Source organism: Erythrolamprus reginae, chromosome Z (assembly GCF_031021105.1).
Source record: "Erythrolamprus reginae isolate rEryReg1 chromosome Z, rEryReg1.hap1, whole genome shotgun sequence".
Taxonomy (NCBI): Eukaryota; Metazoa; Chordata; class Lepidosauria; order Squamata; family Dipsadidae; genus Erythrolamprus; species Erythrolamprus reginae.
The window spans coordinates 3,327,963-3,350,960 of record NC_091963.1 but is presented as its reverse complement, the minus strand read 5'-3'; the positions used below and the strand labels follow the sequence as shown (position 1 = coordinate 3,350,960).

The following is a 22,998-nucleotide window of genomic DNA, read 5'->3' as shown; positions in this document are numbered from 1 at the left end:
GGGCTCAGTTGTGCCCCTAGGATGAGCACCACCTGTGAAACTGAACAGGCCTCCTGAGTCTTTTAGCATCTGTTTTATTAATTGGCTTATTTATGTATCAAATTTATATAGCCAGGTAACATGACTGTGAAATCCTGGAGAACTTATCCATCCTTCTTTATAGATTTTTTTTCTCAAAAGCTACATTTATTTTATTTCCTTTTTTAAAAAATGGATTAAATTCATATACTGCCCATCCCCACTGATTAGATGACTCTGAGCAATTCACAAAATGGAGAAAAATATAAATAGAGAAACAATTAACGTTTAAAATACTTAAATAAGAATCTAGGCAAGTGTTCTGGATCCAATAGCCCTCGAACATCCCCTGGTGGTCCTCCATCCAAGTATCAATCTGATTAAGGTCAGATGAGGTCAGCTAAGGATTGCTGTACGAATGGAAATAAATTGTATTAGGATGGATTAAACGAGTAGGAAAAAAATAATTCTGGGAGAGACTCAATAAGACCCTGCTTAACTACCGGTATTACTATATCTATTACTATATCTTCTTTTCTATTATTTTCTATTCTTTCTTAGATATATTTTACTATGAGTATCTCCTCTATAACCTTCACCATGTATTTTACTATGTGTATATAGATATATACCCACTAAAACCCTCACTGTATATTGGACAAAATAAATAAATAAATAAAAAATAAATAAACTCAGTTAACGTTAAGTCTGGCTTATTCTTTGGGAAAACCAGACATTACGACTGAATACATTATGCAATGTTGGGAAAAGAGAGAGAGAGAAAAAACAAAGGCCAAACTTAGGAGCCAAGGAAAACCTTGTGAATCGCATGTTTCCTTTGTAGAAATAACTAAAAACGGATTTTATAATCTTGGCTTATCCATCCAGACACACCCAGCCCTTCCGCCAAGTGTCTGGATTTTGGGGGATGTATTTTTTCTTTTTAGTCACTGGGTGGGTTGAGAGACAGTCGGCTTTGGCTGCGACTTCCCTCCCCACCAGGCACAGCCAAGGAGACGTGGCTTATGGTTTCAGTGGTCCAGCCTGCTGCTAGCTAGCTCCCATCCCGGAAGTGCATAGTTTTACCAAACCTTATTTCCGCATTCAGTCTCTTGTTTCCCTAATGAAATTGATGATGGTTCAGAGGTGGTGCGATGATGGTTTGTTTAGAGTCTGACCTCTGGACTCCCGGGAGGGGTGTCTCTCTGCCTGGAAATGATTTACACCTTGGTGTTTTTGCCGCTTGGACTTGCAACTGCTTTGCTACCTGGTGCAGGCAAACAGAGGCCAGAGGAGGAGAGACGAGGAATCCCTGGGGTGTGTGTGTGTTGCTTTAAAGGGTGACAAACTTAGACAGTAGAGGGGGGGGGGTGACAGAGGAAGGTGGACTTTCTCTCCTTCTCCCTTTCATCTCCTCCCTTCTTCCTGGAAAAACAACCTTTCCTTCCTCCTTTTTTTCCTTCTCATTCTTGTTTATCTGCTCTTCCTCCCTCCCTCCCATTGCTTTTTCCTCCCTCCCTCCCTCTGTTTTTTCATTCCTTCCTTCCTTCCTTCCTTCCTTCCACCCTCCCTTCCTCCCTCCCTCCCTCCTTTTGTTTTTTCCTTCCTTCCTTCCTTTCTTCCTCCCTTCCTTCGTCCCTCCCTTTGTTTTTTCCTTCGTCCCTCCCTCCCTCCCTCCCTCCCTTTGTTTTTTCCTTCCTTCCTTCCTTCCTCCTTCCCTCCCTCCCTTTGTTTTTTCCTTCCTTCCTCCCTCCCTCCCTCCCTTTGTTTTTTCCTTCCTTCCTTCCTCCCTTCCTTCCTCCCCCCTTTGTTTTTTCCTTCCTTCCTTCCTTCCTTCTTTCTTCCCTCCCTCCCTCCCCTCCCCACCCATCTCTCCTCCTTAATTTTTTCCTTTCCCTTCTCTGTCTCTCTTTATCTCCTTCCTCCTCCCTTCTAGCACTGATCATGTTCTGTAGTTTGGTCATGAGATATCTGCAAGAAAAGCTCTCAAGCTCTGAGAGCACCAAGAAACTGCAGTCCTTGTCCTCCTCTTTGTCCTCCTCCTCCTCCCTCCTCTCCTCTCCTCTGCAAACTCCCCTCACTTCTAGCACTGATGATGTTCCCTAGTTGGGGCTTGAAACCACCACGAAAGCTACCAAGCTCCAAGGACCCTCTACTTTTCCTCTCTCCTTTTCCCCCAAAACCTAAGCAAGACAACCATGACACGTCACCCTTTAAGCAGACAAATCTTTCAGCATTCACAAGCCCATATTCTCTCATTTTTCTATGAAAATATATTTCCTTTTCTTTTTTCTTTTTAAATATTATACAGTTGTATGTAATTATATATGCCCTGCCATATGGCTTCGGCCACGCTCGTAATCAAATTATATCCACTTATATCAAATCTATTTAATTTTGTATCCACAGGTTTAAATATTAGGTAAATACTATAAATACAATAATCCTATTATAAATAAATCAGTATGTATAAAATAATAATATAATTACCTTGAAGTTGAGTTAGACATAAGATATAATCCTAGAATTTCTAGTTAAATCTTCTAAATCCGATATTATTTTTAAAAAGCCAATAATAATCAATTATAACTTGCAATCTATTTTTCAAACCAATATCCAGAAAGAAAGAAATAGAGGAAGAAAACAAAACAAAACCAGCTATACCTATTATTATTTAATTATTATTTTCTATAAATCTCTTAAATGATTTTTACTAAATATCATCACTTATACGTAATTCTTCTGTTCCTTGTTTCTGTCCATCTTTACTCCTCCTAATATCAATATAACTTTCTGGAAGTCCCTCTGAATCTATGTAAATCTATTTTCTTTTAAAAAAAGAAAAGAAAAGAGAGAATGGGGATTTCTCTCTTGCTTTTAATCATGTTATTTTTTGTATTTTTCATTTTGTATGGTTTTTTTTGGTGCAGTTCTCTTTGAAATTATACTCACATCTGTAAATGCAATGTTTATGATTGATTTTAATCAATAAACATATATGTATATGAAAATATAATACGACCCAGTAAAGCCACAGGAAACTTCCCATAGTTTTCTAAAGAAAGTTTAGAATAAAGTTCAATTTTTTTTCCCAAGCTTGGCCCAAACTCTTAGGATGTCCTCCAGAATAATACCACTTGGGTGCCTGTTGGGAGAAAAGGAAAAGTAACAACCTGTGGCTTGAGGAGGGGGATTGGGCTAGATGACCTCAAAGGTCCCTTCCAACTCTGCTATTCTTTTTATTCTGGCTTTTTCCACAATTAAAACAACCCTGAGCCAAAGAGACCTGAAAAACAAGGAAATGGAAGAGGAAAAAACAAGGAAAAGAAGAATATTCAAAGTTTTTATCCTTTTCAAAAAGAAGCTAGGAAGGAATCTAGTCCTCAAGAATACATACTGACCTACGACTATAATTGAGCCCAAAATCTCTGTTGATAAGGGGAGAGGATTCTTAAGCAAGTTTTACCCCCATTTTAGTACCTTTTCTTGCTGCAGTTGTTAAGCGAATCACTGCAGTGAAGCAGTAGGCCACAAGGCCATTAAGTGAATCTGGCTTGTCAGTAAAGTCACAAAAGGCGATTACATAACTCTGGGAATTTGCAACCGTCGTAAATACAAGTCAGTTGCCCGGCGTCTGGATTTTGATCACATGACCCTGGGGGATGGAAAAATGGTCGTAAGTATGAAACATGGTCCTAAGTCACTTTTCAAATTGGCGTTGTAACTCTGAATGGTCCCTAAATGAACTATCGTAAATCGAGAACTACTTGTAACTTGGATCACCTCCAAAAAAAAAAAAAAAGGATTCACTTTTGTTTTTGCAAGTTAGGGTTAATAGGTGATCCCACACTCTTGCTTGAATGGTTAATCATTGACCAACCTAGTTAAAAAAAGCTGCAGATACCTAAACATCAAATTGACAGTCTGTCCATCAAAGGATCAGTTCTGGATCGAAGCAGGAAGCAAGAGACTAGATAAGAAACACAGGAGGTCCTCGACTTACAACCCCTTGCTTAGTGACGGCCACTGAAAAAAGCGACTTAGTTTTTCACACAACTGTTCCACAGTTCCACACGCTGACCCGATAAAAAATTCAGACACTTGGCAACTAACTCATGTATATGACGGTCACGTGACTGTTTTGAGATCTTCTGACCAGCAAAGACAATCACTGTGTCCTCACTTAATAACTGCAGTGATTCACTTAACGACAGTGGCAAGGAAGGTTGTAAACTGTTAACAAAACTCATCTGTCTTGCTTAAGGTGTTAAGCATCTAAATAATAACAATAACAATGATAATAATAACAACAACAACAACAACAACAAGAAGAAGAAGTTTGAAGGGACCTTGGAGGTCTTCTAGTCCAACCCCCTGCTTGGGCAGGAAATCCTCCACTACTTCAGACAGATGGTTAGCCAACATCTGCTTAAAATCTTCCAATGTTGGAGCATTCATAACTTCTGGAGGCAAGCTGTTCCACTGATTAACTGTTCTGACTGTCAGGAAATTCCTCCTTAGTTCTAAGTTGCTTCTCTCCTTGTTTAATTTCTACCCATTGCTTCTTGTTCTACCCTCAGGTGTTTTGAAGAATAGCTTGACTCCTTTGTGGCAACCCCTTGAGATATTGGAAAACTGCTATCCTGTCCCCCCTGGCCCTTCTTTTCATTAAACTAGCCATGCCCAGTTCCTGCAACCGTTCTTCGTATGTATTAGCCTCCAGTCCCCTAATTATCTTTGTCTCTCTTCTTCTCTGCACACTTTCTAGAATCAACTGGCCATGGGGATGCCACATTGGTCACAAGTGTGAAAGACCATTCTTTTTTTCCGGTGTGGTTTTAATTTTGGCCATCAACTTATCTTGCTTCTCCAATTTAAGTCCAGTTCTGGCTTCTTTTAAAAGGTCATCCTGACAGCCCCCTCACCCAGACAATCACTACCGCCAGGTGCCTTACATAAAGAGGATTAAATTAAAAAGAAAGCAATGCACACCCACGCAAAATAGTGGCAATAAAAAATCGAGCCTTACACGCCGAGCGAAATCCAAGAAGGCAGAATCTTTTCTTAGAACACCTGTTCTGCTTTTTAATTTTTCTGAAAAGCCCCGAAAACTTTGCCAAGGAAAGAGAATTTGGTCTCACGAAGAATTCGGGTTTTTTTGCAATTTTTAGCATCTTTTTGCAAATGCTGAAAGCGGCAGATTTAGGGCAGAAGAGAGGTGGTCCTCCACTTGCAATGGTTCGGTTAATGACTGTTCAAAGTTACAAGGGCGATGTGACAGTTTTTCACACTTACGACCGTTTCAGCCCTTGTCAGCTGATCAGAATTCAGCGGTCAGCTGATCAGAATTCGGACGCTTTTTTGCAACAGACTCACAATTATGATGGCGGCAGTAGAGGGTCACGTGATCCTCTCTTGCAATCTTTTGATAAGCCAGATCAATGCGGCAGCCAGATTCACTTAATGACCATGTAACTCACTTAACAACTGCAGGCTCTATTGTGGTCTGAGGACTATGTGAATGTACCAAGATCTTGCTCAATTTATGACCAATGGGGAATTTAGAATTTCCATGGCTAACAACTAACAACCCCAAATTTCTTTGTTTATCCCATTTGGAAATTAATAATTATAGTGATTGGCTTAACAACAGTGGCGAGAAACATTGTGTTCACATGAGCATGTATGGAAACTGATAGCAAATTAATTCAGAACCCATTACTGTACTAAGTCCATTATTGTACCGAGCAGGGGCTGGACTAAATGACCTCAAGGGGGACTGCTCCTTCTAATTCTAGGATTCTAGGGCTCTAGAAAGGTAGAAATAATTTAGGAGAGCTTAACTCTGGCCTTCCGCTGACCTAAACGGCTAATCCAGGTTTATTTTTATTTTAATTTCATTTATTTTTTTTTGAATTTTATTTTTAGGTTTCCAATCATTGGAGACTGTGCAATGCCAGGTGCTGAAATGTTTCCAGGGGATTTCTGGTAGAAAGGAAGGAAGGAAAGGAAGGAAGGAAGGAAGAAAGAAAGAAAGAAGGAAGGAAGGAAGGAAGGAAGGAAGGAAGAAGGAAGGAAGGAAGGAAGAAGGAAGGAAGGAAGGAAGGAAGGAAGAAGGAAGGAAGGAAGAAGGAAGGAAGAAGGAAGGAAAGGAAGGAAGGAAGGGAAGGAAAGGAAGAAAGAAAGAAGGAAGGAAGGAAGGAAGGAAGGAAGGAAGAAGGAAGGAAGAAGGAAGGAAGAAGGAAGGAAGAAGGAAGGAAGAAGGAAGGAAAAAGGAAGGAAGGAAAGGAAGGAAGGAAGGAAAGAAAAGAAGGAAGGAAGGAAGGAGGAAGGAAGGAAGGAAGGAAGAAGGAAGGAAGGAAGAAGGAAGGAAGGAAGAAGGAAGGAAGGAAGGAAAGGAAGGAGGGAAGGAAGGGAGGAAGAAAGATGGAAGGAAGGAAGGAAGATGGAAGGAAGAAGGAAGAAAGAAGGAAGGAAGGAAGGAAGAAGGAAGGAAGGAAGGAAGGAAGAAGGAAGGAAAGGAAGGAAAGGAAGGAAAAGAAGGAAGGAAGGAAGGAAGGAAGAAGGAAAGGAAGGAAAAGAAGGAAGGAAGGAAGGAAGGAAGGAAGGAAGGAAGGGCAATAGAACTTATATACCGCTTTAGTTTACAGAATCAGCATATTTGACCCCAATAATCAGGATCCCCATTTGACCCACCTCGGAAAGATGGAAGGCTGAATCAACCTTGAGCCTGGTGAGATTCGAACTACCAAATTGCAGGTAGCAGTCAGCAGAAGTAGCCGGCAGTACTGCACTCTGACCACTGCACCACCTTGGAGAATAGGACCATAAAGAAATCACAGCCTCTCATTGGCTGGCAGGTTTTGTCCATTTTGAAAACGTTAGCATGCTCCCAATGCTGGTTTGTTATGGCCAAGATTGCAATCCCCAGCCAACAATGAAAGTGTTTGGTTCTCGTTGGACTGTCCAACTGGACAGGGCCCATACCTGGCTTCATCAGATTCGGTTAGCCCCCAAGGGGACCAGCTGAAGCTGGTTTAGTTAAACCTGGTTGGATGTACCTAAAAGAGTGACGGGCTGAGCCAAAGCTGGTTAATTATTGACAAAGACATCTTAAAGGGAAACCGGGTTTGAACTTTCAAATGGAGTGATGCAGAATCACCCAAAGACCAACCCTTTGAAGGCAAGTCCTCAATTTATGACCCACAATCCTTTCCCTGGTTAAGCAAGACGGTTGATTAAGTGAGTCCCACCCGATTTTGCAGCCTGGATTTTTTTTTGCAATGGTTGTTAAATGAGTTGCTAGGTTGTTAAGTGAATTGTTGGTCATTAAATGAATCTGGCTTCCCCAGATTGTCGAAGCCAGCAGGGAAGGTCACAGATTGTGATCACACTACCACAACACACTGTAAATACTCCCCAGTTGGCAAAAAACCTGAATTTTGATCACTGACTCTATGGGGAGGCTGCAATGGTCATAAGTGAGAGGACTGTCATAACTTATTTTTTGGAATGCCATTGTGACTGGTTGCTAAGGCCATACATGCCGACAGTGAAATTCTTCACTATCCCTCTTTCCCTCCTCCCTTCCTTCTCTCCTTCTCTCTCCCTCCCCTTTTCCTACCTTCCTTCCCTCTTTCTTTCCCCCGTCCCCTTCTCCTATGCACTCCTTCTATCCTCCTTCTTTCCCTCTCTCTTTCCTTCCTCCTCCTTTTCCATTCACTTTCCCTGTCACTCATTCTCTTCTGCTTTTTTTCCCTTAGCCTCTCCTTCTATTTTATTTCTTCTTTTATTCTCCTCTCTCCTTCCTTCCCATCTTCCTCTTCTTCACGCACTATCCTTCTTTCCACTTTTTCTTCCTTCTCTCCTTTCTTCCTCCCCTTTTCCTTCCTTCCTTCCTTCCTTCTTCCCTCTTTCTTTCCCCCTCCCCTTCCCCTATGCATTCCTTCTATCCCATCCCTTCTTCCCCTCTCTCGCTCCTTCCTCCTTCTACCCTCTCCTTCTATTTTATTTATTTATTATTTATTACTTAGATTTGTATGCCGCCCCTCTCCGAAGACTCGGGGCGGCTCACAACACGTGGAACAAATCATAAATAATCTGACAAATTTAAAATATTTAAAGATTTAAAAAACCCCATATGCTAACAGACACACACACGAGCATACCATGTATAAATTAAACATGCCCAGGGGGAGGTGTTTCAGTTCCCCCATGCCTGACGGCAAAGGTGGGTTTTAAGGAGTTTACGGAAGGCAGGAAGAGTAGGGGCAGTTCTAATCTCCGGGGGGAGTTGGTTCCAGAGGGTCGGTGCCGCCACACAGAAGGCTCTTCCCCTGGGGCCCGCCAACCGACATTGTTTAGTTGACGGGACCCGGAGAAGGCTAACTCTGTGGGACCTAATCGGTCGCTGGGATTCTTCTTTTATTCTCCCCTCTTTTTTCCTCCTCATCTCCCTCTTCTTCATTCACTATTCCCCCCTTTTCCTACCTCCCTCCCTTCCCTTTTTCTTTTCACCCTTCGCCGCCCCCTTCTCCTACGCGCTCTTTCTACCCTATCCCTCCTTTCGCTCCTTCCTCTCCTCCTCCTTTCTTCTCCAAGCACTTTCCCTTTCTTCCCTTTTCCCCTTTCCATCCCCTCCTCCTTCTCTTTGCCCCTGTCTCCTCTTGCTTTCGCTCTCCCCCCACCTCCTCCAGGGCCTCCCCCCGGGGAGGGCGGCCCTTCCCCGAGCCCGCCCCACCAGCTGGGCTCGTCCCCCTCCCTCCCCCTCGTATGGGCTGCTTATAAAGGGGGCGTCCCGGCCGGCCGCCGCCGATCCGGCTCAGCGGGAGAAACGCGATGGTCAGCGCCAGCGCCGTAGCAAAATGCTGGATGGAAACCCCTGGCAGCGACGGCTCTTCTTCTCGTCCTCTTGCTGCGCGATCCTAGTTCTGCTCTCCTGCGCCCCGGACCTTTCCGCCGCCTATTTCGGGTGAGCGCCCCGCACTGCGCCGGAGGAAACGTGCCCTGCGCCGGTTGACAGCCTCCGTTTCAACCTCCCCCTTCTTCGGGATCGCGCGCCTCCTCGACTCTCTTAGGAACCGCGGTTCCCCAGGAGAGACACATCTTCCCAGAGCGCCCCCCTCCCCCGGGCGGCGGCGGGGGCCGAACCACTCTGCCCCATTGCCAGCCGGCGCTCAAATCCCCAGTTTGCCATCCAAGCGCACAGCCTCACCTTCCTCTCTTATCTCTGTCGCGTACGGCATTTCGAATCATTCCAGCCCAGCCTCCCTCCCAGAGGAGGGGGCCTTACACCCCTTGCCTCGATCCTACGCCGAGAAACCCCCTTAATCGGGCTTCCCTTCTTCCCTGCGGAGCGCAAAGAGATCCGCCAACGCTGGGCACTTCGTGCGCAAAAATCGGTCGCGCCTCTCCAAGTCCCTTTCAGCACTCCGGCAGTCGCTGCGCCCCCCTCCCCCCCTCCCTTCTCTCCGCCTCCCACTAACTTTGGCAAACTTTCTATATACCCTCTTCCCCTCCCCCTCCCCCACTTTCATGGGGGTGTCGCCCGATCCTGTGGGACTACAAAGCCCATCGCACCCACCCTCGGGGGAGGGATGTGCTTTGACTCCACCTGTGATCAAACTTGTGAACAGGTGGGCTGTAGCCTTTTTTGAAATGGGCTGGCGGGGGGGGGGGTGTCCCCAAGGGGAAGCAGGAAAAGAAGAGAATTATTAATAGAATTAATTATCAATGGGCCAGATTTTAAAACAGAAGAAAGTTTGGCTTAAGATGACAAGGCTCACTAAGGTGAGAAGGAGGATGTCCTTGTTCTACCTCTTAAAAATCTCTTAAAAATTATGTTCTGTCCCTGGTTAGATGTCTGGGGTGCCAATTCCTAGATTAGAAGCAGCGGATAAAAATTAAAACCCAGGCAGGTTTTAAGGATACGTTTTAAGGATAAATTGGCACTTTGAATCTATTCATATCTGAGATTTTTTAAAATTCTATTTGAATTCATGGAGCTAAACTGATGGGAGGCACCTGATTGAGACATGAGTATGAATAATTAATATTTAATTGATATTAAATGCTTCTTCGAGATTTTTTAATGTGGTTCATTTTTCCAGCCTTGCCTCCTGCTGATTCAAAGAAAAAAAGAATATTATTTTCTCATTATTGTGATGCAAGAAATCCAGTGTGTAACAATATATATAAGATTAATTGTCCCGAACTCAACTGATATACATATACATACATATACATATACATATCAGAAGACACTATGACATAAATGATAAACAATGTCCTAATTTGATATTGACTTGTCGAACAAATCTTGAAAGATGTTGGTTAATATAATGATCTTATAATAAGACCCAGGATACTAGTAAACTATTAGATTTGATTAGGTATGAAAACCTTAAGTGTTTTGTAGATGGGATTTGGACTTCAACTCCCAGAATTCCCCAGCTTGGAAATTTTGGGAGTTGAAGTCCAAATCTCATCTACAAAACATTTAAGGTTTTCAAATCTAATCAAACATAATAGAATAGAATAGAATAGAATAGAATTTTATTGGCCAAGTGTGATTGGACACACAAGGAATTTGTCTTGGTGCATATGCTCTCAACGTACATAAAATAAAATATACATTTGTCAAGAATCATGTGATACAACACTTAATGATTGTCATAGGGGTCAAATAAGCAATGAAGAAGCAATATTAATAAAAATCTTAGGATATACGCAACAAGTTACAGTCATACAGTCAACATGGGAGGAAATGGGTGATAGGAATAATGAGAAAAACTAGTAGAATAATGATTAGATTTGCTGGGAATTGAAGTCCATACCTTTTAAAAGTGTTCCAAACTGCCTGTTAAAGATTTGGGTGTGACATTTTCTTAGAATTCAATAAATTCTAGGGACACATGATTTTTTTTTTTGGCTTTTTAAATAAAAACAAGTTGATCCATTCTTCAAAAGTGGCTTGGCCACCTCTCCTTTGGCCTTCTTGCTGCGGCATTTGGCTGATGGTTTGTGAAGTCCAGACTAAACCACTTTGTCTTGAGGATGGGAGAAATTACAGATTGGCAAGTGGATAGTTTTGGAATAATGAAGCTTAAATGGGATGCATCCAGGGAAAGCTTTTAAGAAGAGGATGGGACCACCTTTTACCTTGAAATGACGTAGGGTTCCTTGTTTGAGCAGGGGGTTGCATTAGATGACCTCTGAGGTCCCTTCCAATTAGTGTCATTCGGAAATGAGTGTTTTTTTAAAAAAAAAGTCTGTTGCATTTCAAACTTTGCATCTGTTTAGGGGGAAACCTGCTCAGGTAGATCCGTAAGATGTTAGTTTTTTCACACTCAAGGGGGTTGTGATCTGCTGGCTGGTTTAACACTGTGTGTGTGTGTGTGTGTGTGTGTGTGTGTACAATATTTAAAATAATTAATTGGTGCCTTCATATTCCCTGTGCATCTTCACCAGCATCCTTCTGACCACCTAAGCTACTCCAGAAGTTTCAGTTTGCAAACAACTGGGAGGGTGCCTCGGTTTGGTGTGGGTGCGTGTGCATGGGTGTGCAAGGAAGGAGCCAAGACAAAAGAGGTACAGAGAGTGAAGGCAGCCGAAAGGAATCTGGTGTTATTAATGGTGAGGTGTCTTTACTGTGGGTGTGCAAAGAGGTAACTGAGACCGCAGATGTACAAAACAAAAAATTGTAACCAGCTGGAAGGGATAATGGTGAAGTCACCTCTTTGATGTGAGTGTGTAGGTGGGTGTGCAAGGAAAGAAACTGAGACCACAGAGGGCTGCAAAGAATGAACACAGCCGCAGGGAATGTGATAGTATAATGGCAAGGTCCCTCTTTTGTGTGGGCTTGTGCATGGGCGTGCAAGGAAGGAACCGAGACCACAGAGGTGCAAATCAGGAAACCAGCTGGAGGGCCCAATGCTGAAGTCACTCTTTCAAATGTGGGTGTGTGCATGTGTGTGCAAGAAAGAAGCTGAGATCAAAGACCTGCAAATAATCTTGTCTAGAATATTTGGTTTTGATCTTCTACAAGCTACTGGTTTTAAAAAAAAATGGGAAGGAAATAAAAGTCAATGGAGAAGACAGTTTTTCCTCCCCCCCCCCTTTATACTTGTCTTTCCTGAGAAAATGGGCTGATTTTGAAATTTGGGGTTTGCCTCCTCTGTCTGATCTGTGCCCGGTCAGTTTCTCTCATTTACTTTCTGGAAATCATAAATGGGTGGGAAACCTCTTCTGCCCCCCCTCTCCATCCTGTCATCCAAGATCAACTCACGCACCCCTTCCCCTATCTAAGTAAGCTGTCTTCTTCTAATTAAATTGGGTGACATTTCGAGCGTCTAAATGTTTTCCAAACCGGATAATATTTCAAACCTCTAAAACAAGGTTTGTTCAAACTTGGCGAACTTTTTAAGAGGAGTGGACGTCCACATGCAAGAATTCCGAGAACTTTGGGGAATTGTAGTCCACCTTCTCTTAAAATCTCCAGGTTTGACAGACAGCCATCTAAAAATCCCTGCGCGGGTTTTGTCACTTGTCACAATCTGTGATTGGAGTTTGGGGGAAGGGAAGTGGGTGGAAAAAACATTGTAGTTCCCATCCCTGCCAGCAGAGGGATCCATCAAACCGTCAATTAATTGGAGGGGGTGGGAGGATGAATTTCTTATTTTAAAAGTCTTGCAGGTGTATCCTGTCCTTTAAGAAAATAAAATATTTTCATGGGAAAGTTATTTTACCCTCTTTCTTCCCTCACACCCCTGTTCATTTCTATTTATTTATTTTTCCTCCCTGGAAGGACCAGGGAGAGCTCGTCTGGAGGAAAACAGAGGGAAAAATTGCAAGAATTAGCTTGAAATTCTCTCTCCCCCTTCTCCCTCTTGCTGGCTGGCTCCAAAACTGGGCGTCTGATCTTCTTCCTATGGCCTGGCTTTGCGAATTGGGGCTTGGGAACGGAATGGCGAACCTGGCTTGGGCTAGACCCGAGAAATAAATGCCAATTATTGCATTACTGTAAAGAGAAACATAGAAACGTAGAAGATTGACGGCAGAAAAAGACCTCCTGGTCCATCTAGTCTGCCCTTATGCTATTTCCTGTAATTTTATCTTAGGATGGAGCTATGTTTATCCCAGGCATGTTTCAATTCAGTGACTGTGGATTTACCAACCACGTCTGCTGGAAGTTTGTTCCAAGCATCTACAACTCTTTCAGTCAAATAATATTTTCTCACCTTGCTTCTGATCTCAGATTGTGTCCCCTTGTTGTTGTGTTCACTTTCCTATTGAAAACACTTCCCTCCTGAACCTCTTATTTAATCCTTTAACATATATAAATGTTTCGATCATGTCCCCCTTTTCCCTTCTGTCCTCCAGACTCTACAGATCGAGTTAATTAAGTTCTCGGTATAAAGGACAATGTTTGTAGCTCAGGGTTAAAATGAAAGATCTTTCATGGTCTCTGAGCTTGGTTGTTACCTTGCAGAGATTTCATAACCCAACTAGGTAACATCACCAGTGCAAGAAGTGAGTGGGGTTGTTCTTTGTTTATATGCTGGTAGCTTATTCTGTATAAAAAATAGGGCAAAAGGTAGCAATAGCATTTAGCATTTAGACATGTACCACTTCCTAGTGCTTTTACAGCCTTCTCTAAGCGGTTTACAGAATCAGCATATTTGCCCCCAACAATCTGGGTCCTCATTTGACCCACCTCGGAAGGACGGAAGGCTGAGTCAACTTTGAGCTTGGTGAGATTCGAACTATGGCAATGGGCAGAGTAAGCCTGCAATACTGCATTCTAACCACTGTGCACCATGGAAGGGAGGGAGGGAAGGAAGGAAGGGAGGAAGAGAGGAAAAAAGGAAAATTGGAAGGAAGGAAGAAAAAATAAGAAGAAAGGAAGGAAGGAAGGAAGGAAAGAAGGAAAGAAGGAAGGAAGGAAAGAAAGAAAGAAAGAAGGAAGGAAAGAAGGAAGGAAGGAAGGAAAGAAGGAAGGAAGGAAAGAAGGAAAGAAGGAAAGAAGGAAAGAAGGAAGGAAGGAAGGAATACCAATAGTACTTAAGACTTATATACCGCTTTTCAGCCTTCTCTAAGAGGTTTATCAAGTCAGCCTATCACCCCCCAACAATCTGGGCCCTCATATGACCCACCTTGGAGGATGGAAGGCTGAGTTGACCTTGAGCCTGGAAATTCAAACTACTGTCAGTCAGCACAGTTAGCCTGCAATACTGCATTCTAACCACTGTGCGCCATGGAAGGGAGGAAGGAAGAGAGGAAGGAAGGAAGAGAGGGAGGAAAGAAGGAAATATAGGAAAGAAGGAAGGAAGGAAATATAGGAAAGAAGGAAGGAAGGAAGGAAGGAAGGAAAGGAGGGAGGGAGGGGGGAGGAAAGAAGGAAATATAGGAAAGAAGGAAGGAAGGAAATATAGGAAAGAAGGAAGGAAGGAAAGAAAGGACGGAGGGGGGAGGAAAGAAGGAAATATAGGAAAGAAGGAAGGAAGGAAATATAGGAAAGAAGGAAGGAAGGAAAGAAGGGAGGGGGGAGGAAAGAAGGAAATATAGGAAAGAAGGAAGGAAGGAAGGAAATATAGGAAAGAAGGAAGGAAGGAAGGAAAGAAGGGAGGGAGGGAGGGGGAGGAAAGAAGGAAATATAGGAAAGAAGGAAGGAAATATAAGAAAGAAGAAAGGAAGGAAAGAAGGTAGGGAGGGGGGAGGAAGGAAGGAAATATAGGAAGGAAGGAAGGAAGGAAGGAAGGAAGGAAGGAAGGAAGGAAGGAAGGAATGGCAATAGCACCCAGACATATATACCACTTCAGCCTGGTAAGATTTGATTTGCCAAACTGGTGATCAGTTGGTGATCAGCAGGAGTAGCCTGCAGAACTGCACTCTAACCACTACGCCACCTTCTAGCTCTGATGATATTACCAAACTGACTCACGAAACAACTGCAAGAAAACCACCAAACTCGCTGAGCACCAGGGACCCTAATTTCAACTCCCAGCTACAAATTTTCCTGTTTAATCATTACAAAACGGTGTGCTTTATCTCTTTATTTTGCATTTTCTCATTAGCGCCGTAAGCAATTGAATTTGAAGGAAACCGACTGGGCTGGGAAGAAGGGCTGGTGGTGTAAACCAGGATGGAGGGGAGCCACAGGGTCTGAGCTATGTTTGGGGCATACCAAAGCTGTCCGACCCACATTTATTTTGTGCAGAAATTGATTTAATCCTTTGTGATTCCTGCATTGGCCTACAAACCTCCCCGTCGTTTACAAGTCTATCATTCCCAGAGAAAAGTTTATAGTGTGAAGATCTCCTATGGTGGTTTATTGAATTAAACCTGGTTTAGCTCAAGAGAGATGCCTTTCCGTGCAGCTGGAAAATCCTCAACTTATAGCCATTTGTTTAGTGACCGTTTGAAGTTACAACGGTACTTGTTTTCACACTTTTCACACACACTTTTCACATTTATGACCGCCATAGTATCCCAAAGACTTTGGCATTTGGCAACTGGCATGGATTTATAATGGTTACCCTGTTCTGAGGTCAAGTGGTCACTTTTTGCAACCTTCCAAGAAGCAAACTTGGTGTGGGAAGTCTAATTCAGTTAAGGACTGTCAAAATGCAGGCAGTTATTGATTAACAAAAAATTATTATTATTATTATTATTTATTATTTATTGGATTTGTATGCCGCCCCTCTCCATAGACTCGGGGCAGCTAACAACAATGATAAAAACAGCATGTAACAATCCAATTAATAAAACAACTAAAAACCCTTATTATAAAACCAAACATACACACAAACATACCATGCATAACTTGTAATGGCCTAGGAGGAAGGAATATCTTAACTCCCCCATGCCTGGCGGCATAAGTGAGTCTTGAGTAGTTTACGAAAGACAGGGAGGGTGGGGGCAGTTCTAATCTCCGGGGGGGGAGTTGGTTCCAGAGGGCTGGGGCCGCCACAGAACAGGCTCTTCCCCTGGAGCCCGCCAAATGACATTGTTTAGTCGACGGGACCCGGAGAAGGCCAACTCTGTGGGACCTTATCGGTCGCTGGGATTCGTGCGGTAGCAGGCGGTTCCGAAGGTAATCTGGTCCAATGCCATGTAGGGCACGGAAATGTAGCCCAGCCTTTCTATTTCTAAGCAAGGCAGTTGTTGAGTGAGTTTTGCCCCATTTTACGACCTATATTTGCCACGGTTGTTAAGTGAATCAATGCAGTTGTTACAACAGGATTGTTAAAGGATGCTGGCTGGGGAATTCTGGGAGTTGAAGTCCACCCATCTTAAAGGAGCCATGTTTGAAAACTTGTTCAGTGGCTGGTTTTCTGGGTTTCTAGGAAATATTTAGAGATTATTTATTTTATTTAAATGTTTGGATTTCTATGCCGCCCTTCTCCATAGACTCAGGATAGCTTACGAAACAAAACTATGCAGTTAAATAAGTTTTAGGAACATATTTAAAGCTGCTGAAATGAAATTAAAAATAACATTGAAAGTCTTTTGAGGTTGAAAGTCTCTAGTAAGCAGATGTATTCTGGGTTAAACTTGGTTGACTTGGATTCCTAAGGTGACAGACTATATTTGAGGGCAATGGAGGGTAATTAATGGTAACGCATGGATAGATGGATGGATGGATGGAGAGAGGGGGGGGGGAGGCCTAGATGGAGAGAATGAGGCATAGATGGAGAGAGAAGGGCATAGATGGGTGGAGGGCTGAAAGAGTGGTAGATAGATGGATTGAAAGATGGATGGATGGAACAATGAGAACATAACAACATAAGAAGAGCCCTGATGAATCAGGCCAAAGCCCATTGAGTCCAGCTGTGTCACACAGTGGCCCACCAATTGTCCATGGGGATCCTGAGCCAGAAAGAGAAGGCAAGACCCTCCCTTTCCCTTGACCCCCAACAAATGGGACCCAAGGGAACCCTGCCTTCCTCAACCAACAAAGAGGCGGCACTTGGACATCCATTTCAATAACCACCTATGATACACTTGGCATCCATGAATCTGTCCAATCCTGCCTTGAAGCTATCCAGGCTGACAGCTGTCACGACCTCTTCTGGAAGGGAATTCCATAAACCAAGGACCCTCTGGGTGAAGAAATATTTGATTTTATTTTATTTTATTGGATTTGTATGCCGCCCCTCTCCGTAGACTCGGGGCGGCTAACAACAGTAGTAAAACAGCATATGACAATCCAATATTAATACAGTTAAAAACCCTTATTGTAAAACCAAACATAGATACAGGCATACCATGCATAAAATTGTAAAGGCCTAGGGGGAAAGAGGATTTCAATTCCCCCATGCCTGGCAGCAGAGGTGGGTTTTAAGAAGCTTACGAAAGGCAAGGAGGGTGGGGGCAGTTCTAATCTCTGGGGGGAGTTGGTTCCAGAGGGCCGGGGCCGCCACAGAGAAGGCTCTTCCCCTGGGTCCCGCCAAGCAACATTGTTTAGTTGACGGGACCCGGAGAAGACCCACTCTGTGGGACCTAACTGGTCACTGGGATTCGTGCAGCAGAAGGCGGTCCCTGAGATAGTCTGGTCCGGTGCCATGAAGGGCTTTTCCTTTTATTTATCTTCACTTTGTTACCTCTGAACTTTAGGGAGGGCCCCCTCATCCTAGTATTGTGTAATGGATGAAACAATAGAGAGATGGATGGATAGACAAATCAATTGATGGATGGGCTGTAGATAGATGGATAGGATGGATGGATGGATGGAGATAGGTAGAGAGGTAGATTTAGGGATGGATAGATGGATGGATAGATGAATGGATGCCTGGACTATAGCTGATCAATGGAGGGAGGGAGGCATAGATGGATGGAGAGATAGATGGCTGGAACAACAGAAGGATGGATAGATGAATGAATGAATAGTGGGATGGATGGAAGTAGGGAAGATTTTTGGATGGACAGATGGATAGATGGAACATTAGATGGCTTGATGGATGGAACTACCCTGTTTCCCCAAAAATAAGACGTACCCCGAAAGTAAGGCATGTCAGAGGTTTTGCAGAATTTGCTAATATAAGGCACCCCCCGAAAATAAGGCGCAGTCAAATTTACATACGGTACGGTGGAAAAACATACGGTACCATTCAAAGCTGTTCATAGCGGTACCGTAATAATGTGGCGTCCCCTGCTGGCCCCTTCCATCGCTTTGCACCGTCCAGTACAGCAGACACAGTCTGCTGCTGTCTCACCGCCATTACAGCCTCCACTACAGTGCGGAGACTGTAGCTCCTCTGGTGGCCGGAAGCTGCAATAGTGGGAGTATATTGTTGTACCATATAAGTTCCATCGTTTGTGTGTGTGGGTGCCATACTGACAGGTACCGTACCGTAATCAGTGTACCATACGGTACACTTTCTTTGGGGGTGTCAGCTTTTCCGCCTGTGAATTTGTCTTATTTGAGAAATATAAGGCACCCACCGAAAATAAGACGTAGCACAACTTTTGGAGCAAAAATTAATATAAGACAGTGTCTTATTTTCGGGGAAACACGGTATAGAGGGATGGATGAAACAATCAGAAAAATAGAAAGGAAGGAAGGACAGAAGAGAGAAGAGGTAGATGTTCTGCTGCCTGCCTGCCTTGGCAAAGGGTAGGGGGTCTTTGGGGCCCCTCAAAGGCTCACACCACAAGATCCTTCCTGGACCCCTCGACGTGAGTTGGCTTTCCAATTATCCTTCACAGCCAAGCCATCTTCATTCTTGGCTGTACAATGCTTAGTTCTCGAGGCCTCTTTTGGCACATAACTCACCTGTTCTTCCCAAACCGGGTATCCTACCTTGGGTAGACTCTTAAGACGACCCACCAAAGAAACCACACCGCTCCTTTCCAGCAAAAACCTCCAGATGTTTCATGCTTCCCAAGTGGGTAGGTTCACCCTTCGCCTCAATGAAATGTCCTTACTTTGCAGCTTAAAAGGTTAGGGTTAGATTTAGAGTCCTGTTGTAACTACAAATGGTCACTTAAACAAATGATTTTAAACTGTGAACTACCTAAACTTTGGAATTAATTAATTAATTAATTAATTAGTTAATTAATTAATTAATTAATTAATTAGTTAGTTAGTTAGTTAGTTAGTTAGTTTGTTTGTTAGATTTGCATGCCACCCCTCTCCGTAGACTTAGGGCGGCATACAAATTATAGAGAGTTCATGATCCATAACCCAAAATTCAGAAATGTATTTGACTCGACAATAGTAACTGTGAGAGGGACCTTGGAGTCCATTTAAATAGGAGCCAGCTGTTTGCAGCAGCTGCCAAAGAAGCCAACACAATTCTTGGCTGCATCAACAGAGGGAGAGAATCAAGATCACGTGAAGGGTTAATACCACTTTATAAGGCCTTGGTCAGGCCACACTTGGAATATTAGCATCCAGTTTGGGTCGCCACAATGCAAAAAGGACGTTGGGTCATTCTTTGTCAAGTGGACCAATTTTCAGAATCCTCCCCACTCGACCACCTTCGATTTCAACGAAACTTTGCACGTGGTATAAAACTGAGTTGTGTGAAATTTTAGGCCCATATCCTAAAAATTTGCACACCTCAGTTTTATACTATAAGGAATATATATGCAAAGTTTCATTGAAATTGAAGGTGGTCGAGTGGAGATATCTGGTCCACTTGGTAAAGAACGACCCTGTTGAGACTCTAGTGCAGAGAAGAGCAACGAAAATGATTAGGGGACTGGAGGTTAAAACATATGAAGAACAGTTGCAGGAGCCGGTTATCTTTGCTGAAAAGAAGAAATGAGAGGTTGCCACAAAGGTGGTTTTTGGCATCAGACCAGAATATCTCCGGGACCGCCTTCTGACGCACGAATCCCAGCAATCGATTAAGTCCCACAGAGTTGGCCTTCTCCGGGTCCCGTCGACTAAACAATGTTGTCTGGCGGGTCCCAGGGGAAGAGCCTTCTCTGTGGCGGCCCCGACTCTCTGGAACAAGCTCCCCCCGGAGATTAGAACTGCCCCGACCCTCCTTGCCTCTCGTAAATGCCTTAAAACTCACCTCGGCTGTCAGGCATGGGGGAATTGAGGCATTCCCCCTCTCTCCCCCCGGACCGATATAATTTATGTATGGTGTGTCTGTGTGTATGTCTGGTTTAATAATGGGGGTTTTAATGTTTTTTAAATTTTTTAAATTTGTTATGAATTGTTTTATTGTATGTTGTGAGCCGCCCCGAGTCTACAGAGAGGGGCGGCATACAAATTTATTTATTTATTTATTTATTTATTTATTTATTTATTTATTTATTTATTTATTTATTTATTTATTTATTTATTTATTTATTTATTTATTTATTTATTTATTTATTTATTATTTAGATTTGTATGCCGCCCCTCTCCGCAGACTCGGGGCGGCTCACAACAAAAATACAGCAATCATAACAAATCCAAATAATTTAAAATATTTAAGAAGATTTAAAAAGAACCCCATTTACTAACAAACACACACACAAACATACCATGTATAAATTGAACATGCCCAGGGGGAGATGTTTCAGTTTCCCTATGCCTGACGGCAGAGGTGGGTTTTAAGGAGTTTACGGAAGGCAGGGAGAGTAGGGGCAGTTCTAATCTCCGGGGGGAGTTGGTTCCAGAGAGTCGGGGCCGCCACAAAGAAGGCTCTTCCCCTGGGGCCCGCCAATCGACATTGTTTAGTTGACGGGACCAGGAGAAGGCCCACTCTGTGGGACCTAATCGGTCGCTGGGATTCGTGCGGCAGAAGGCGGTCTCGGAGATATTCTGGTCCAGTGCCATGAAGGGCTTTAAAGGTCATAACCAACACTTTGAATTGTGACCGGAAATTGATCGGCAACCAATGCAGACTGTGGAGTGATGGTGAAACATGGGCATACCTAGGTAAGCCCATGACTGCTCTCGCAGCTGCATTCTGCACGATCTGAAGTTTCCAAACACTTTTCAAAGGTAGCTCCATGTAGAGAGCATTACAGTAGTCGAACCTCGAGGTGATGAGGGCATGAGTGACTGTGAGCAATGAATCCCGGTCCAAATAGGGCCGCAACTGGTGTACCAGGCGAACCTGGGCAAACGCCCCCCTCGCCACAGCTGAGAGATGGTTCTCTAATGTGAGCTGTGGATCGAGGAGGACGCCCAAGTTGCGGACCCTCTCCGAGGGGGTCAATGACTCCCCCCACAGGGTGATGGACGGACAGATGGGATTGTCCTTGGGGGGCAAAACCCACAGCCACTCCGTCTTATCCGGGTTGAGTTTGAGTCTGTTGACACCCATCCAGGCCCCAACAGCCTCCAGACACCGGCACATCACTTCCACTGCTTCGCAACCCTGAGGTTGGGAAATCTAATAAATAATAATAATAATAATAATAATAATAAATAATAATAATAATAATAATAATAATAATAATAATAATAATACTAATACTGCTGGGCACAGTACCAAAGAATCTCAGTGGACATTTGAAAACCATCGGAATTGACAAAATCTCCATCGGTCAATTGCAAAAGGCCGCTTTACGGGGATCGGCAAACATAATTCGCCGCTATATCACTCAGTCCTAGGTGCTTGGGAAGCGCCCGACTGGTGATGAAATACGAAATCCAGCATAGTGATCTTGTTTGCTGTGTTGTACTGACATAATAATAATAATAATAATAATAATAATAATAATAATAATAATAATAATTATAATCTTCCCTACCATGTTTCCCCTGAAAATAAGACCCTATCCTATATTTTTTTGAACCCTGAAATAAGAGCTTGGCCTTATTGCCATGCACTCAAAAGCCCAGTTGGGCTGATTATCAGAGGGTGCCTTAATTTGGGTGGAAACAGGGTAAAAACTTTGTAATAGAATTATAATTTTTCCGAGTCTTTCCTGCAGGAAGTTCAGCCAGGGAAAACACCAACAGTTCCATGCAAAAGTCTGCTGGTTTTGCTAGAGTAAGGAAAGAAACAGAGGTGCGGACGCCACAGGAAATATTAACTCGGGAGAACACACACGGAGCCCGCCCTTGCCCCCTTTATAATCTCCCCGATAAAAAATATTGCGTATGCAGATGGCGAGAAATAAATCAAACTCGCAACCCTGAGGTTGGGAAAGCCAGCCAAAGAAAGGGCCTCGTGCCGCAGAGCTGGAGGATGAAACCGGAGCCGGTGATCCCAGCCTCTGCCAAGAATTTGGACGTGGTCTGTGCTTTTGGGAGGGGTGTGAGACGACAACGTTGCGGTCCGTCCAACACATGCTTTGCAAGCAGGCAGGGCTGGGTTCAGCCACCGGTCTCCCTTCCTTGAAGGTCTGGGGAAATCCAGGAACCTCCAAGAATTGGAGGCACCAAATCTTGGAATTGCGGTGTGGTAGAAATGTGCAGTGTTTGGAGAAAGAGGGAGAAGGGTTGTTTCAATTCCAGCTGGCGTAGGTGCCTGGGCTGGGGGCTATAACTCCCAGGCGCTTTGGCGATGGGGCCCAGGGTTTCCCAGGTGGCTTTGTTGCCTAAGATGGGGCTTGAACTCCCATGCCTCCTGATGATTGGGTCAAAGTCACCTAGCTCTCTTTCATGTCTAAGGTAAGGCTAGAACTCACCATATGCCAGTGATCAGCCCTGAAGTCAACACAGCGGGCTTTGGTGCCTAAGGTTGGACTAGAACTCAGGGTGAGGACCACAAAATTACCCAAGACAGCTCACCTGCCTCTGCATTTCAGAACATCTTTAAGTCTAAAGAGATCACCTAAGGAGTTTGGCCAGGAATATAAAGTGTCTTCCTCCTCCTCCTCTTCTTCTTTCTTCTTCCTTTTTCCTTTTTGCCTTCTTCTTGTTCCTCTTCCTCTCCTCTTCCTCCTTCCTTATCCTCTTCCTCCTCTTCTCCTTCTTCCTTCTTCCTTCTTCCCTTTTGTCTTCTTCTTCTTCCTTTTCTTCTTCTTCTTGTTCCTCTTCCTCCTCTTCTCCTTCCTTCTTCCTTCTTCCTTTTCCCTTTTGTC

The 22,998-nt window shown here is 43.7% G+C and overlaps 1 protein-coding gene across 1 annotated transcript in view; it reads left to right on the top strand.

Annotated features, from left to right (window-relative positions):
• The first annotated feature begins 8,882 nt into the window (after positions 1-8,882).
• The window catches only part of WNT9A (Wnt family member 9A), a 43,435-nt gene continuing 29,319 nt past the window's right edge, over positions 8,883-22,998 (top strand). The window contains exon 1 of the mRNA XM_070726233.1: positions 8,883-8,989. Within this exon, the coding sequence (XP_070582334.1) occupies positions 8,883-8,989 (107 nt within the window). The remainder of the gene's footprint in view (positions 8,990-22,998) is intronic.